This window comes from Crinia signifera, chromosome 7, assembly GCF_055691185.1.
Source record: "Crinia signifera chromosome 7, ASM5569118v1, whole genome shotgun sequence".
Taxonomy (NCBI): domain Eukaryota; kingdom Metazoa; phylum Chordata; class Amphibia; order Anura; family Myobatrachidae; genus Crinia; species Crinia signifera.
In genome coordinates, this window is record NC_139223.1 from 49,239,199 (window position 1) to 49,258,123 (window position 18,925).

Sequence of the window (18,925 nt, forward strand, 5' to 3'; positions counted from 1 at the left end):
TGCGTTGGGCACACTATTTTACTCTCCCACCATGCTGTAGCGGATGGTAGGGTATGTTGATCTAATTCCTGTCGCCCCTTCAGTGGACTACCTTATGCATGTTAACCTAGTCTGTATCCCGTCTGTGCATTCAGTACATTGGGGACAATATATTAAGCCTGGCGAAGAGCTAAAGTGAAAGGAGATAACGAACCAGCCAATCGTCTGTGTTTGAAATATGACAGTTGGAAGTTGATTGGCTGATGCGTTATCTCCTTCCACTTTATCTCCAGTTTATTTATTCACTATGCTTAATGCATCTACCCCAGTATCTGCTGCTTCTTGTCTATAGAACATATTCATCAGCGCCTCTTTGTGCCTTATCTATATTTGTTATTTAAAGTGAGTGTGGTTCTACTATCCCCTTTATGTACTTTTATTGTTTTGGTAGTGTAAAGGTCCATATACACTCGGCGACTATGCCCAGCGTGTATGGACAGCGATGATCGCGTTCATCGCTGGGGGGGAAAACCGCTCAGTGCATACACACTAAGTGACTTTCCCCATGCCCGGCGCCATCAGTAAGGGGAGGATGGCTTTGCATAGCGAAGGCGCTATGCAAAGCCGCCCTCAAAACCGCTCGCAGATGAGCTGCTTTCCCCGCGATGATGTGGGAGTGCGCAGCAGCGCTCATCGCTCATTGACGGGTCACACACTGGGCGGCTTTGAGCTGAAAGCCGCTCAAACATGCTGTTTTGAGTGACTTTCAGCCCAAAGTCGCCCTTAAGTACATATGTATTCTGTTACTTTGCTGTTAGTAGGCTGTTGTCATTGTGTGGTTTATGTAGTCTTTATGTTCTGCAAAATGACATTGCTTTTGTTATGGTCTCCTTATATTAAATGAACTCTTCCTCTTCCAGGGTATCAGCGAGAAGGTTTCCTGGCAATGCAGTACCGTGTAGATCAGGCAATCATGTACTATCACGCCAATGATACTGGACGGGCTTTCCTGGATAAAGTCGATGTTGCCATACAACGGTTTCCTTTCCCACCATATGTCAATGACCTCTTCATCCTGGCTATACAGAACCAACTTCCCTTGCTCCTAATGCTCAGCTTCACTTACACTTCATTGAGCATTGTGCGTGCCCTGGTCCTGGAGAAGGAGCGGAAGCTGAAGGTGAGGCCGGTGATGAGTACATAGATAGATCCCTCATTCTACTGCGTCTTCCCTGTGAGCTCTGGCTCTTGGTGTTTTGGTGCTTGCGTTTATCAGGGAATACTATTTATTAATGCTTTCTTCTGGGCCATAGATGTCTTGGCTTATTGCACAGGTTCTAAAACTCGGTCCCCAGGACCCCACACGGTGCATATATTCCATATCTCCTCTCAGAATCAAGTAGAATAATTAGTTCCACCTGGGGATATTTTAAAATGCGTCGGTGAGTAATTAATGCACCTGTGCACCTGCCGGGTGATCTGGAAAATGTGAACTGTGTGGGGTCCTGAGGACCGAGTTTGAGGACCAGTGAACTGTTGCATCTAATTGGAGCACCAATAACATAATGTAGTTTAAAGTATAAAACACAAACAATAGTAGATTTTGACTAAAAACTTAGCCAACATGTAATATTAACCCTTTGAGTGTCAAGTGAATTTGTCAAAATAAGTGTGAAAATTGCCAAGAAAACATTTTATTCATCATAACTACCTGTAATGTTACTTTATATAGGAAATATAATTTTTTTTTTTAACACAACAGTTTGTATTTGTATAACAAATGTGAGCGACGCTGGCATTTATAGAGGATATTTAGAAGACCTCTCACAGAGCTGTTACAACCCATTCCTGTAGCATTTTATTTTGTCATTTTCTGCAACACTGTGACCTGTCCTTCTGTTACAGGAGTACATGCGCGTGATGGGGCTGAAGTCCTGGCTCCACTCCTTTGCTTGGTTCATCCATTTTTTCCTCCTGCTCTTGGTGTCTGTCTCTTTTGTCACTCTGCTGCTATGCGTCCAGGTGAGTCCCAGTAGTTGTCTGCAGGAAGTACGCCTTGTTTATTGGTTGCACATTTAGGTTCTGATTCAGGCCTGTGTGCTTGGCTGCGTATATTCACAGCCTAGCGAGCAGGTAACCTTCGCCCTACCGATCTAGCATGTGAGGGGATGTTGTACGCCAAAACATCTCCTCATATGTGTCCACACGGTGAGAAAAAATAATTTGATGGTCGCTCACCCTCGATTTACTTTTCCACTTTTCGCTAAGAAAAGTCAGCCTGGACTGACCTTTCCAGCGTTCGCTTCCCGACTAATTCGGGGCGGGCGCTGATGTCATGTGACGTCATTTGCCCTCCCCAAGCAGGCATAGACACGTCTGTGTTAACAGGTGTCCGCCCAGCATTTTCATGGGTGCGCCCATAAAACACTGGGCGGTCTACGGCGGACGCCTCCTGCCCACCCCCCCCTAGTTAGTGAACGCCCAGGCAAGGGTGACACTCTCCAAAGGTGTTTGTTTATTTATTTATTTATTAACAGTTTCTTATATAGGGCAGCATATTCCGTTGTGCTTTACAAAGGAGACAGTGATACAAAAAACTGGGTATTTACAGACCGTCAAAATGTAGGCGGGCCCTGCTCGCAAGCTTACAATCTATAGAGAAATAGGCATTTGCTCCGGGGGTTTGCATATTCCCAAACCCCTAACATCGACCCGGGGCACGAATTCGGCCCACTATCAATCACCCCTTTTAGTTTTGTTTCATCATTAGAAATTGACAGCTTGAAAAAAGTTACGGTGCCCATACATCAGAACGACCTGCGTGCAACCTGATCATATGCAGGTTGTAGGAGAGATCGAACGAGCGATCGTATGTGCTTTAAAAGCTGCTTACAACAGCAAGCAAAGCCGATGGATCATACGTGCAGCACGTATGATCTGAGGATTGACCGCGGGACAGCGCATCGTACTGATAGATTGTGTGCACATCGTGAGAACTATCAGTACGACCCGTCTAAATTGTGCATTCTGCCTGAGATCGTTCTAGTGTATGGCCAGCTTTTTAGATTGCCTCGATTTGTGGACAGCAGAGGGTTGCACATAAAGTAGCTTCGGTCTGTTTGGATTAAAATAACCCAAGACATGTCACAATGGTGTTAGCAAAATGGAGTTTTCTCTTAGGCAACCTAGAGTCGTCCGTAGTATGAAAAGATAACCTTTTCCAGCTTTTTGGCGCATCATATTTTAATTTGTTTTATTGTTTCAGGTCAGTGGCCAGGGAGCGGTGCTCACACGAAGTGATCCTACGGTAGTCTTTGCCTATCTCATGGTCTTTGCAGTGTCCACCATATCCTTCAGTTTCATGATCAGCAGCTTTTTCTCCAGAGGTGAGGAAAATTTCTCAACACCTTGGTGGACCCGGACGATGGTATTGATCATGGAAATAATGAGTGACTGTCTCCAATGTCTCCTTTCCCATAGCAAACATGGCCGCTGCAGCTGGTGGTTTCCTGTATTTCTTCTCCTACATCCCCTACTTCTTCATCTCTCCGCGGTACGACATTATAACTCACAGTGAGAAGCTGACATCCTGTCTGATATCCAACGTGGGTATGGCCATGGGAGCGCAACTGATCGGCATGTTCGAGGGGAAAGGTCAGTGTGGTCAACTGGGGCTGAAACATCTACAGTATGTGAAGGGTTCCCTTTAATTGCCTATAATGTTGTTGTTCATGCACCAGATTTCTGCAATCGCCGCAGCTGGGTGTCAATAAGGCTTTTCTTTTTTCCCAATAAGGTACTGGAGCCCAGTGGTCAAATTTATTTACCCCAGTCAGCGTGGATGACAACTTTACTCTGGGTCAAGTCTTGGGACTGCTGCTTTTTGACTCTGTCCTCTACTCAATCATTGGGTGGTACGTGGAGTCAATCATGCCGGGGGACTATGGCGTTCCCCAGCCTTGGTACTTCTGCATTCTGGTGAGGACTTATTACTCTACGATTCCCGCAGTAAACGTATTACACTTCCCATAGGACCTTTATACATATTTACCAGCAATTCCACAACTCACAAAGATTTCAAACATCACTTATTATGTTTGTTAGAATAGATATTGGGAGGCTGTAATGCTGAGTCCCACCAGAATGATTTGGCCTCAATCCTGTCAATTTCGATGCAATTTTGATCTATTGTATGTAAATTGGGCATCTTTTAGATCCATTGCGCGTCCCCACTGGTCGTTTTGGAGATCATACCTCCTTGGTGGCTAACCTTGACACTCCAGCTGTTGTTGAACTACACATCCCAGCATGCTCTGCATCAGATTGAGCATGGCCAAATCGCAAAACTGAAGCAGAGCATGCTGGGATGTGTAGTTCAACAACAGCTGGAGTGTCCAGGTTCGCCATCAAGGTCCTACCTGCTGCAGTCAGGATTTGTAAAAGATTCCTTCTGCTGGGTAGAGATTGTGAGCAGATTGTGTGCTCCAACAGATCGTGTGACCATCGTACTATTGTCTCACGATCTGCTCATGATCATGTTCCTTCTGGTGTGTACCCAGCCTTAGATACCCTTATTGCCAAGTCTCTTCTTTCCACTGCTTTACGAATAAGAATTGCCTGCCCTGACGTGACAAAACTATGGATGTCTACAACCAGGCCCCTAACTCTTCTTTAGAACTTCTGCCCCTCTGACAAATCCAGTCACTATCTCCTGGGTTCATTATCTACCCACTTACATGTAGTACACCACCCTCGGGGACAGCACACAATCCATTGATCCAAAGCAAAATTGTAAGACCATTGTTGTTCCTTAAAGCTGGATATACATTAGGTGATAAATTGTCCACCTTGCATGGAGTCTATGCATGATCACGCACTCCTGGGTGTGGTATGGGACTCCGACAGTCGGGATGCTGACAGTCATTAGCCCGACGTCACAATTCAATGTTCCACCTGCCAAGGGCGAAAAGTGGGCTTGTTAGGGAAAACAGCCGAGAATTGTTGAAAAATGGCTGTGAATTCGACAATCCGCAGCCGTTACTGACAAAACAGATCAGACTTGTTTTAAAGTGGCATCTGTATGGTCAGAATCCGCCTTAAATGCTGTCTGAAATGGCAGCATTGAATAGGCAGCCACCACTATTTCAGGGTTGCCGACTTTCAAAAAATCCTCTCCGGGAGAAGCCCAGAGGGATCTTGCATTACGCAGTTTGGGGGGCGGGGCTTAACTGTGTCGTCATTAAGCCCCGCCCCATTACAACAAATAGCCGAAATTACTGTTATCCGTGGAGGGGGCGGGGCTAAAACGTCACGATTGTGCCGTTTTAGCTCCGCCCCCTCCCCTGAGACCCGCGGATTGCGGCATATAAATGCCGCGATCGGGGGGCTCAGTGGGGGTCCCCCTGATTCCGGGAGGGTTGCCCACCCTTCCGGAGGCCAGGAGGAAGGACCCGATTTTCGGGAGACTCCCGCAAATTCCGGGAGGGTCGGCAACCCTGCACTATTTTCCCCCGGCGAAAAATAGCTGCCAAGATTGAATACACCCCTCAGTGTGTACCCAGCTTTAATCAGAATGACATACATTTTATTGTCATGGGTAAGTTGCTAGCAACTGCTTACTGTCTGGACTGGGTTCCGCAAAACTCTATATGACATTATTACTGGCCAGAAGAGGGTAATTGTAGATGGGATCCCTGTTGGTTGGGGAAGGGATAACTTTTATATACATTGTGCCCATGTGAGTATGAACTGTTGGTTTCCAAAGAGAAGAGATTGCATTGTGCATTGTTAGTCTCTGTTAAACCTGCTCCAAATGAGTCCTATTTCCTCAATATTCGTTTCAAGGATTGGGGTTACTCCTAAATACAAAATATAGGGAGGTCTACTCACGTATTCTACATTCCATTCTGTTAACCATTAAAAATGTAAAGGCGATGCTACAAGGGAAGCAAAATGATAGCTGTGTAGTGCGGTGCTGAGCAGATTACAATGCTGTAGTAAGTATTTGTCTTTGTCCTTGTAGCCTTCATATTGGTGTGGGACTCCCAGAAATGCAGAGTTCGATTGGGTTGATGATGATGAACCTGAAAAGACCCTGAGGGGGGAGTACTTGGAAGAAGAACCATCAGATCTGGTAACAGGCGTCCGTATTAAGCATTTAACCAAGGTGAGCTTTTACCATCTGTCCACTAGATGTCCCCATCGTAGCATCATTTAATAACTCCTTCAAATAGCTGCCGAAATAGACTGTAGAATATTTAATTTGTAGACAAAATATTATTATTATTATATTATCTTCTTATTAAGTATTTCTGTTTCCTGCATCTCATTAACACATCCTTGCAGTTTATATACCGTCTTAAAGAATATGTCTCTACAATCTTTAAATATCTCTGTGCAGTCGTCTCCTCAGTCTCCTTAAGACAGCTGCTTATTACCTTACAGGAACAGCTAGTGCACGTATAACCCACTTGGTGTTCTATACATACCTGAGCCAGGCTGCAGTTTGTTCCTCAGTGATGTTATATGTGAGTTGAGTCAGTATTCTATGGCTTGTGGTAAAATACCGACCTTTCACTTTCCATCTCTCAGGCGTTCCGTGTGAATGGTAAGAGGCGTGTTGCCGTGCGGGATCTCTCACTTAACATGTATGAAGGACAGATTACTGTGCTACTGGGACATAATGGAGCCGGCAAGAGTACTACCTTGTCCATGCTGACTGGTGAGTATAATGCATAGACCTCACATCCATCGGATTCCAAACGTATCTGTAACTTGCAGAGTACCCAGCAGGCAGTGATAATGTATATGTAGCAACGGTTCCCCTACCTTGTCAGTAGCAGTTGCTGAGATGCCTTTTAAGACAGAGATTCCAACATTATGCCAGGGAAGCCTTGTGTAATGACACAAGGGAGATCAGAGAGGTAAATGTGTGGCTTAAGGACTGGTGTAGGAAGGACGGATTTGTGTTCACGGAACACTGGGCGGACTTCTCGGTCAGGCGCCATCTTTTTTGCTGTGATAGATTGCACCTGAATGAGGAGGCTGCGGTGCTGGGGGGAAGGATGGTTAGAGGGTTGGAGGAGATTTTACGGGGGTAGCTAGATGTTATGGGACCAGTAGAGAGAATAGTAGGATTGGGGGTTAAGATCAATTTGGGGGAGGTGAACGGGGGGAGGATAGAGTTACAGGCAATGTCTGGGGTACTAATAAGGGTGGTAACGTGGGTAATTCCAACGGTGCTTCAGAAATGTTTTGTAATAACCGTTATGTTACCTCCTTACAGCTCTTAGATACAGATGATCTTAGAGTATGGGAAGGCGTGAACGTCTCAAAACTGTTAATAGGTTGGGCAGTGGACAGTAGAGAGTCTATTGAGAGGGAGGTGGGTACAAGGAAGTTAGTAAGGAATCCAAATAAGTCTAGGGGAGAAATCAAATACAATGTTAGTGACGCAACTATAAATAAACATAGGTACTTGTTTCCTAGCACGGCCAAAATCGCGGGCATCATTTTGCAGGCAAAGGGAAAATCGCGGGCATCGCGTCGGTCGCGACCATTAACATTGGCCCCGACGCGATGCCCGCGATTTTGCCATAGGCTTCAATGTTAAAATATTTTTTAACATTGAAATCGGGAGCATCGCGTCGGTCTTGTGCCATTATAATGGCACAAGATGAGATGGACTTGATTAAGTCCATCTCACATAGTAAAAAATGTGAAATGGGCCAATATGACCCATTTCACATTATATATGTCCCCGTCGTCACCCCACAATTGACGTGAACCTGAAGAGTGGCGAGCACAGCGAGCCCGTGAGGGGCGGCGGTGCGTATCCTCCGACCTTTTCATTCCCCTACTATCCACGTCGGCGTGGAGTTGAGAATATAAAGTGTGGCGAGCCCCCGAGCCCGAAGCGTGGCGAGCGGACGCGTATACTCGCTACGCTCGCCACGCTTCGGGCTCGGTGGCTCGCTGCGCTCGCCACACTTTATATTCTCAACTCCACGCCAACGTGGATAGTAGGGAAATGAAAAGGTTGGAGGACGCGCACCGCCGCCCCTCGCGGGCTCGCTGCGCTCGCCACGCTTCGGGTGCGTCAATCGTGGGGTGGGGTTTACGGTGTAAAATTGGGGGTCTAGGGAATATTTTACATTGAATCCAATGTAAAATCGGGTCCCAGGGACCCTATTCACATTTCATTCAATTACAAAAATCTACCAAATCGCATGCAATGCGACCGACGCGATTTTTCCGACACGACCACCCCGATGGAAATCGGTGTGGCCGTGCTAGGAAACAAGTACCTAAACATAAACTAAAATGCCTACTGGCTAATGCAAGAAGCTTAGCTGGAAAAATCGGGGAACTAGAAACTGTGGTCACGAGGGACGATTATGACATTATTGGTATTACAGAAACATGGTGTAATGAGTCACACAACTGGGCATTAAGCATGGAGGGTTATACACTCTACAGAAAAGACAGGGAAAATAGAAGGGGAGGGGGGGGGTGTGCCTATATGTAAAAAAATAACTTAACATCGTGTGAGAAAGTAATGAACACAGGTACAGAGGAAGATAACACGGAGGTCGTATGGGCGGAGATTATCGACCATAACAAAAAACCTAATCACAAAATTCTAATAAGGGTATTCTATAGACCACCGAACATGAATGAATTGGATGAGTATCTTCTATTAAACCAAATCAAACAATCGTCAGATCAGGGGCAGGTATTAATTATGGGGGATTTAAATCTACCGGACATTGATTGGAAAAACGAAACATGTAAAACATCAAAAAGCAGTGGATTCCTAAGCTTGCTCAAAGATCAGTTGATCACACAAACGGTAGAAGCTCCTACTCGTAATGAGGCACTATTGGATCAAGTATTAACAAATAACATAGATTTAGTTTCAAACACCAGAGTAATTGAACATCTAGGGAACAGTGACCACAATATGGTCTCACTGGAAATCAACTTCTGTAAACTACAACATACAGGACAGGCAAAAATACTAAACTTCAGAAAAGCTAACTTCGAATTATTCAGGGAAGCCCTAAAAGGAATAGCGTGGGAAATAGTAAATTAATAATTAAAGGGAACATAGGCCCATTAACCGATATCAATGGTAAAAGTGTTACGGAGGATAAGGGAAAAGCAAAAATGTTTAATGAGTTCTCCTCATCAGTGTTTACTAGGGAAGAGCAGACAGTGGAACACACATTTACCACAAATGGGATGAACAAGCCGGATCTCAATATTGATTTCACGACCGATGATAATATTGCGGCTCGGCAAAATTAAAACAAACAAATCACTAGGTCCGGATGAGATTCATCCTAGGGTACTAATGGAATTAAGGGAGGAACTAGCGACCCCTCTATATTACATCTTTGATAATTCACTATAATCAAGAAAGGTACCAAAAGACTGGAGAATAGCGGAGGTAGTGCCAATATTCAAAAAAGGAAAAAGGAAGGATCCAGCTAATTACAGACCTGTGAGTTTAATATCAATAGTGGGGGAAATATTTGCAGGATTTTTAAGGGATGGTATCCAGGAATATTTAGACCTTCATAGTGTACTCCGTATCAACCAGCATGGGTTCGGGAAAAATCGCTCATGCCAGACTAATTTACTAGGTTTCTATGAGGAGGTTAGCAAAAACCTTGATAATGGAAACGCTGTAGATGTGATTTTCCTTGATTTTGCTAAAGCCTTCAACACTGTCCCACACAAGAGGTTGATTAATAAAATGGAGGACTAGGGATTAGGGGCAAATATCTGTAGATGGGTAGGGAACTGGCTGTGTAACAGAGAACAAAGAGTGATCGTGAACAGTGCCGTATCAAATATGATACCAGTACTAAGTGGAGTGCCACAGGGTTCGGTTCTAGGGCCCGTTTTATTAATGATATTGGGATGGTGTTACTCAGCAATGTATCCATCTTTGCAGACGACACAAAACTGAGCAGAGTTATTAAATCAGAGGATGTAGCCACGCTTCAAAATGATCTTGTCAATCTTGATGAGTGGGCAAAAAAGTGGAAGATGAGGTTCAATGTGGACAAATGCAAGGTCATGCAACTTGGAAGTCATAACCAGTGTGCTAGTTATAACCGAAGCGGGGAGGCACTGGGTATTTCAGTACATGAAAAGGATCTAGGAGTCTAAATAGATAACAATCTGGGGTGCAGTGTCCAATGTAACCTAGCAACAAAATTCTAGCATGTATCAAAAGGGGTATGGAAACTAGGGACTCAAAAGTAATTATGCCTCTGTACAAAACATTGGTTAGACCTCACCTCGAATATGGAGTCCAGTTCTGGGCCCCGCACTATAGAAAGGACATCATAGAATTGGAAAAATTCCAAAGAAGAGCAACAAAGCTTATTAGGGGAATGGAGAATATAAACTACGAGGAAAGATTAAGCAAATTGGGACTATTCACACTAGAGAAGAGACTTTTAAGGGGGGACATGCTCAACATGTATAAATATATCAAGGGCCAATATAAGGAACTGTCAAACACCCTTTTTTCTACTAGAAAGGAATCTAGGACACAAGTGCATGAGTTTAGATTAGAAGAAAAAGATTTTGTTCATCTAGAAGAAAAGGTTTCTTTACGGTCAGAGCAGTCAAACTTTGGAACTCTCTTCCTGGATAAGTGGTGTCGGCAGACACTATAAATACGTTTAAAATAAGGTTGGATAAACATTTATTGGTTAATAACATCCATGGGTACAAATAAGAAACATAATCTGTCTTTAAAAATATCAGAACATACTATACAATCAGGGATAAGCTATTATAAACCTAGGTTGAACTAGATCAGGGCTGGGCAACAGTGGCCCTCCAGCTGTTGATGAACTACACATCCCAGGATGCTTTGCATTAGTTTTGCTATGTGGCCATGGTGAAACTGATGCAAGGCATGCTGGGATGTGTAGTTCATCAACATCTGGAGGGCCGCTATTGCTCAGCCCTGAACTAGATGGACGCAAGTCTTTATTCAGTCTTCTATACTATGTAACTATATGACACCAGGGACAGGGGCAGCCTATTGGGTGATAACTGAATATGACCAGAATTAATCCATTTAAACAAGAGTTAGGGGAAACTGTGGTATGCATACATTGTAACTCTTGTTGGTAGGTGTGAAACTACACTTCCCAGCATGCCTTGCCAGGCCATGCCTGCTTTAGATGGCTCCCAATAAATCTGTTTATTCCTATAACTATTACCAGCCAGATGGTCACTAATGTATTCCATAAAACATAATTTTCTTCTTCTGTTTAGGCCTCATCCCTCCATCCACTGGCGAATGCTATTTTGGTGGCTTTGAGATCTCCCGGGACACCGCCCTCATTAGGCGGAATCTGGGGCTTTGCCCGCAACATGATGTCTTGTTCCAGGGTCTTACAGTTGAGGAGCACCTCTACTTCTACGCAGGGGTAAGTGTCCTCTATAGCATAGCTGCTACATAACATTTTATTCATCTTTCCTGACTATGTATTTTTTTATTTAGCTAAAAGGATGTCCGCGCTGGCGCTGCCCCGAGGAGGTGGAAAAGATCCTGGAAATCCTGAGGATTGAGGAGAAACGTTCAGCTTTGAGCAGCCAGCTGTCTGGGGGAACCTGCCGTAAACTGTCTATCGGGATTGCCTTAATAGGAGGGTCCAAAGTAAGATAACCCATAGTTTTATGTCAACAGAGAAGCAAATTGAAAGAGGGAGTATCAAACACAGGCTCTGAAAGAACGTGCCTACTAGTAGCGGGAATCATCATTACATAATTCCTGTCTAACCCAACACCAGGGACCCCAAATCTTAGGATACATATGGGTAGCATTTCTTCTGATGTAGAGAAATCTTTCATGGCCAACGCTCTCTCCACTTATGTAGGTCAGGTTCTGGCAATGACCACCTTAGCCAGAGTGGAACGCTCGAGCATATATCTATAACTAACTCTCCTCTTCAGGTTGTGATGCTGGATGAACCTACGTCTGGCATGGACCCAGCTTCCCGCAGAGATACGTGGGAGCTTCTGCGGCAGCACAAGAAGAACTGCACCCTCCTCCTCACCACTCATTTCATGGATGAGGCCGACCTGCTGGGAGACAGGATCGCCATAATGGCTCAGGGCCAGTTGCAGTGCTGTGGATCTTCACTTTTCCTCAAAAGCAAATATGGTGAGGCGAGAGGGAGGGACGCATTTAGCGCCTGAATCAGTAAGCTGTGCTGCTGGAAAAATCATTCGATGGTTGCCAACCATAGAATGCAATCCCTGCAATCGACTCGAGGACTATGTAAGTCGCTGAAGCTGTTCGCAAAGGGGACCTGCAGATGCCCATAAAAGACCATACGCATGCGCAGTCCCACAACCATCAGGACAGGGCCGAACTCGTTGTCTAGAGAGTATATTAGAATCACCTCCTTAGATCCTTACCATGCTCTGTACCCCAGGACATAGAAACCTGAATGCAGCCAGCAGAAGATTGGGGCATTGCAGAAGATTGGCATTCTGGGGCAGAATGGCATTGTGGTCTCTGATCTCCTCTTATAAAGGTGATCGCTACCCTCTGACATCGCTGCTGTCCTGTACATACAACAGAAATAGAACATTTTTTTTTTATTTGTATTTTTTGTGCTATAAAATAGAATTATTGGAGATGTAACCCAGAGATGTACATTCAATAGTGATCATCCACATGCCAGATAATATTCATATTATGCAGAATTATCCTGGATAATTCCTCAATCCTTGTCCTTTTTCCTGTCACACAGGTGCCGGGTACCATATGGTGATGGTCAAGCAGCCACACTGCCAGGTGGAGGAAATCACAGACCTCATTACCAGCTATGTACCCTGTGCTGCCCTGGAGAGTAATGCAGGGGCAGAATTATCTTATATCTTGCCCAAAGAGAGTACTCACAGGTAGGTGTCCTATGGCATTGCCTTATAATATGGGCATTGCGCTTTAATTCTGTATAGAATATGACCATATGTTTATACTGATACCATCCTGCAATTGTAACGGAATGTGGGTCTGTTTTTCATTAGCCCCAGACTGTTTCAGTGTATGGCAGGAGCACGTTCCCCCTTCTTCTACACATATTTTACTTTTATCCGTAGATATGATCCGATCTGTTCCGAACTGACTCCACCTTTAAATCCCTTTCTTCCCCTCCCTTAGATTTGAGCCACTGTTTTCAGAGCTGGAACGTCGCCACAATGAGTTGGGCATTTCCAGTTATGGAGCATCTGTCACCACTATGGAGGAAGTATTTTTACGGTGAGACCTTAACATTTTATAAACACTTCTAAAAGATATTGTTAACAAGTATGGACGTAGCTATATGGCTTTTGCATGTTTATTTCTTGCATTGTCTTTGCTGAGAAATCTTGACGTTCTAGTTATACGTTTTAGGGTGGGGAAACTTGTAGACAGCAGTCTGGACCTCCAGGCCATCCAGCTGCCTGCTCTCCAGTATCAGCATGAGCGACGGGTCAATGACTGGGCAGCAGAGGAGTCCTGCTCAATGAGCGACTGCACGGAGGACAGCGGAACTCTTATTACGGATGACTGTTCCAACATCAAACTCAACGGAGGGGTGAGCAGAAGTCCAATGAAATAGCAGAACACTGAGCCTTGATGACATGGGGCCAAATGTAAAACTTTGCAGGAGCTGGTCGGATTCCATCTATGCAGTCGGCTCATTTAAAGCGGAAATTGTGTTTAAAGGCTAAACTAGCCTGGTCTTATCTGTAAACTAATTGCTGCTTTAAATCTAGTGACTATTTTGCCAGAATAGTGACGGTTATTATATTAGGCCCTTGGATAAGGAAGTGATCTGACTTTTATTAATATTAGTATTGTTCTTAAAATTTCTATATCGCTGACATATTTCACAGCGCTGTATATTGAGGCGATCACGATAGGTTCAGAGCAAATTGCATACAGTGATCTAAAACAAGTTAAGGTTGGACTACCCAAATGAGTTTACACCAGCAGTTCCCAAATGTTTTTGAATCAAAGTGCACTTGAGCATCGGAACCTTTTTCACGGCGCCCCTAGGCCAACAGTTTATGGAGAAATTTAGAAAACCCATAAAAAATTAAGTAAAAGTGTGTGTGTGTATATCTATCCTTATGTTCAGTTATGTAGTGAGGGACAAGATTTGTTTGTCAATATATTGACCATAAATAATTGGTCTAGGACCACCAACACCCCTGCAAGTACCCCACGGTGTCGGCACAAAGTTTGTGAACCACTGGTTTGCAATGTAAAACGATTGGGAACACTGACTAGTATTGTGCATTCTGGCGAAGTGGTCCGTAATAACCAATCAGCACCGAAGTAACATATATCATTTGCATAATATAAATTATACAGAGCAGCTGATTGGTTGCCATGGGCCACTGCTCCTCTGGCTCACTTCTCCTCCCTTATCACTGCTTCATACATCTACCCTTCTGGAGATAAACTGTGCAGTAGAGCTTTTGGTTTGTCAGGTCCCCTTTCTTTACCGTTCTTTCCCCTTTCCTTACCGCTCCTCCAAATCCTTTTACCCCTTTCCACTGGCTTACAATTAGAGATTAATTAAACATCTATTAATTCCCTCTTTTTTTTTTTTTTTATAGTGTTCCCTTTGGTGCCAACAGTTCTATGCCCTTTTTGTAAAGCGAGCGGCGTACAGCTGGAGAAACTGGAAGATGGTTGTGGGACAGTTCTTGGTTCCCCTGGTATTTACCACATTGGCTCTGGTTGTAGGAAAAACATTCCCAGGACCACAAGACTCCCCAGCCTTAGAGATGACCCTACAACCCTATGGCTATACGGCTGTGCCGTACTCCCTCCCGCCCAATGCTTCTCTCCTGCTGCAGAGCCTGGCACAGAGCTTCAGAGATCAGCTTGATGAACAATATGCCGAGCCACAAGAAGTGATAGGTGAGCAACACGGTAATGTGGGACTTTGGGACCTTCTGTTTGGTTCCCTGAGGTGGCCAGCTTTTATCTAAACTTCTGCAAACTGGCAACTAAAGTGTTAATTGTGCTCATCATTGTAGTCTGTTTCTCCCCATCCAGCAGGGACACTGGAATGTAGACTTTACAGTGGGTATAGAAGTGTAGTAACTGGGAGATTGCACTTTAAATAATCTGAGTAGTGTGTCTGCCCCTCCCCTCTATATCCCTCTCCAACTCAGTCTTCGTGACCAGTGGGAGCTGGTCATGTTTTTAGCTTCTCCTGTGAGACAACGTTATTTAGCTAGGGATTCATCTAGCAGCATGAGGAGGACAGTAAAGAGGCTGCTCCGACTGTCCACATCAGCGGTGCTGCCAGGGAAACCCTTCCGCCACTACGGTTTGCATAGTGGTCTCCGGCTCTGAGACCACTGTCTCTGGGATTTCTGGATGCTGCTGCAGGCAGCGCCTCGCAAACCCCAGCCTTGACCGCACCAGCAGCTTGTCAGTATAGGCAGCGCACCCAGTTAGCGGGATGCCCTGCGTTAAAAAGCTGGTCAGTAATAGAAAAAAAAAACATTTGAAAAAGGTGCCGTTGTAAGAGGTGGAGCTAGACTCTGGTGGCCACTCCTCCTGCTTCCCAGTAGCCCGGTGTTTCTTATGTTGCCTCATCCTGCTGCTGTCCTCTTTATTAATTACATGTGGTGAGCCTGCTATGCTGGTTATTTATTTATAGTTTCTTATGTTGCCTCATCCTGCTGCTGGGGATGGTGCTGATCACTAAACATCTTTTTTAAGCTGCACAGCTACACATGGTGCAGTGTTCAATGCACATTTACGAAATGTGCAGCGAATCCTGTTTAGGATTCGCTGCACATTCGCAGGGTTCCGGAGGGCTGGAGCATTTGCTGCCAGCCCTCCTTGTCACCCTATTCAACTCGTCAGGGGCAGTGAGCCCCTGGTGGCGAATTTTAACCCCTGCGGCTAATGCCGCAGGGAGCTGGGGGAAGGTGGCAGGCAGGAAGATGGAAGTCTCCCTGCCTGCGCCTGACACAGAGGAGGGCTGCCAGGACACTGGCAGAGCCCCCCCAGAGCTGGCAGGGGGCTGGGATCATCAGCCGCTGCACTCCCTGGTCCTGATCGTGCATATGTAATGATCGGGACCAGAGTCCAGTGAATAAATGAATCTTAAGAGCTGCTCTCGGCTCCCGGCCCCCTGCTGGCCAAAGTGTATAAAAAAATTTTGGTACTTGTTTCCTAGCACGGCCTAACCGATTTACATCGGGGTGGTCGTGTCGGAAAAATCGGGTCGATCGCATCGCATGCGATTTGGTTGCATGCGATGCGATCGACGCGACCGACCGATTTTGGACCCGATTTTTTTTTTTTAATGAAATGTAAATCTGTTCCCTGGGACCCGATTTTACATTGGATTCAATGTAAAATATTCCCAACCCCCCCAAATGTCACGGCGTACACCCCACCCCACGATAGACGCCAACCCGAAGCGTGGCGAGCGCAGCGAGCCCGCGAGGGGCGGCGGTGCGCGTCCTCCGACCTTTTCATTCCCCTACTATCCACGTCGGCGTGGAGTTGAGAATAGAATAGTGTGGCGAGCGCAGCGAGCCACCGAGCCCGAAGCATGGCGAGCGGACGCGTATACCTGTGAAGTTATACGCGTCCCCTCGCGGGGCTCGCTGCGCTCGCCACGCTTCGGGCTCGGTGGCTCGCTGCGCTCGCCACACTATTCTATTCTCAACTCCACGCCGACGTGGATAGTAGGGGAATGAAAAGGTCGGAGGACGCGCACCGCCGCCCCTCGCGGGCTCGCTGCGCTCGCCACGCTTCGGGTTGGCGTCTATCGTGGGGTGACGACGGGGACATCTATAATGTGAAATGGGTCATATTGGCCCATTTCACATTTTTCACATTTTTTCAGGATTTCAATGTTAAAAAATCTTTTAACATTGAAGCCTATGGAAAAATCGGGGGCATCGCGTCGGGACCTATGTTAATGGTCCCGACCGACGCGATGCCCCCGATATTTTACCTTTCCCGACACGATTTCAATGTTAAAATATTTTTTAACATTGAAGCCTATGGGGAAATCGCGGGCATCGCGTCGGTCGCGTCGGGACCATTGTTAACGGTCCCGACCGACGCGATGCCCCCGATATTTTGTCCTAGCCGGCCAAATGGACCTGATTTCAAAGGAAATCGGGTCCATCGTATGGATCGTGTACCTTAACTTAAAGGTACACGATCCATACGATTGTGGCCGTGCTAGGAAACAAGTACCAATTTTTTTTTTAAATAATTAAAATTAAATATATATTAACCCCTTCCTGACACAGCCAGTTTTTGCCTTCCTGACAGAGCCCTTTTTTTCAAATCTGACATGTATCACTTAAGTGGGGATAACTTTTTTTTGCTTTTACTTATCCCAGTGATTTTGAGATTGTTTTCTCGTGACACATTGTACTTCAAATTAGTGGTAAATTTGGGTCGATACAGTCTGTGTTTTTTTGTGAAAAATACCAAAATTTCGTAAAAAAATGGAAAATTTAGCAATTTGCAAAATGTTAAATTTTCTGCTTGTGAGACAAATAATCATACCACTCAAAATAGTTAATAACTAACATAGACCATATGTCTACTTTATGTTTCCATCATTATTTCAACTTCCTTTTAATTTTTTTGGACACTAGGAGGCTTACAATATGAATAGCAAATTCTCAAATTTTCAAGAAAATTTCAAACACTGATTTTTTTAGGGACCAGTTCAGTTCTGATGTGACTTTGAGGGACTTGTATGTGAGACACCCCCATAAATGATGCCATTTCAAAAACTGCACCCCTCACAGTATTCAAAACAGCATTTTGGAAGTTTGTTAACCCTTTAGGTGTTTCACAGGAATTAAAACAAAGTGTAGGTGAAATTTCAAAATTTCATTTTTTTTTGCAGATTTGCAATTTTAATACATTTTTCTAAGGAACACAGTAGATTTTACTAGAGAAATGTGACTAAAAATTGATTCCCCCAATTCTTTTGTTTTCATAAATATCCTATATGTGGCCCTAGTGTGCACGTTGACCAAACCACAGGCTTCATAATAGGAGCACCTACTTGATTTTGGAGCCTCCTTTTTATGAGATTATTTTTTAGGCACCATGTAGGTTTCTAGGCACCATACGATGCTAAAATTTAGGAACCCCCCCACAAGTGACCCCATTTTGCAAACTACACCCCTCAGGGAATTCATCTAGGGGTATAGTGTACATTTCAAACCCCCAGGGGTTTCACCAATTGTGGTACAACTGGGCAGTGAAAATGAAAAATTAAATTTTTTTACACAAAAATGCAGTTCTGGCTCAAAATTTTTCATTTTCAGAAGGTATGAAGGAGAAAAAGCACCCCAAAATCTGTGCCCCAATTTCTCCCGAGTACGGCAATGCCTCACATGTGACCAAAAAATACCATTTGGGTGCATGGCAGGACTCAGAAGGGAAGGAGTGATGTTTGGATTTTGCAGCTCAGATTCTGGTGGAATGTTGGTGGGTGCTATGTCGCATTAGCAAGACCCCCCAAGCACCAATACAGTGGAACCCCCCCACAAGTGACCCCATTTTGCAAGCTACACCCCTCAGGGAATTAATCTAGGGGTATAGTGTACATTTCAAATTCCCAGGGGTTTCACCAATTTTGATACAACTGGGCAGTGAAAATGAAAAATTAAATTTTTTTACACAAAAATGCAGTTCTGGCTCAAAATTTTTCATTTTCAGAAGGTATGAAGGAGAAAAAGCACCCCAAAATCTGTGCCCCAATTTCTCCCGAGTACGGCAATGCCTCACATGTGACCAAAAAATACCATTTGGGTGCATGGCAGGACTCAGAAGGGAAGGAGTGATTTTTGGATTTTGCAGCACAGATTCTGGTGGAATGTTGGTGGGTGCTATGTCGCATTAGCAAGA

At 44.8% G+C, this 18,925-nt stretch overlaps 1 protein-coding gene across 1 annotated transcript in view; it reads left to right on the forward strand.

Moving 5' to 3' along the window:
• Positions 1–18,925, forward strand: part of ABCA3 (ATP binding cassette subfamily A member 3) — a 51,061-nt gene that overhangs the window by 9,799 nt on the left and 22,337 nt on the right. Inside the window, exons 6-19 of the mRNA XM_083153023.1 lie at positions 900–1,159; positions 1,885–2,001; positions 3,245–3,365; positions 3,460–3,633; positions 3,776–3,957; positions 6,002–6,145; positions 6,571–6,700; positions 11,284–11,438; positions 11,513–11,668; positions 11,965–12,175; positions 12,771–12,921; positions 13,181–13,279; positions 13,415–13,598; positions 14,629–14,935. Of these exons, the coding sequence (XP_083009149.1) occupies positions 900–1,159; positions 1,885–2,001; positions 3,245–3,365; positions 3,460–3,633; positions 3,776–3,957; positions 6,002–6,145; positions 6,571–6,700; positions 11,284–11,438; positions 11,513–11,668; positions 11,965–12,175; positions 12,771–12,921; positions 13,181–13,279; positions 13,415–13,598; positions 14,629–14,935 (2,391 nt within the window). The remainder of the gene's footprint in view (positions 1–899; positions 1,160–1,884; positions 2,002–3,244; positions 3,366–3,459; positions 3,634–3,775; positions 3,958–6,001; positions 6,146–6,570; positions 6,701–11,283; positions 11,439–11,512; positions 11,669–11,964; positions 12,176–12,770; positions 12,922–13,180; positions 13,280–13,414; positions 13,599–14,628; positions 14,936–18,925) is intronic.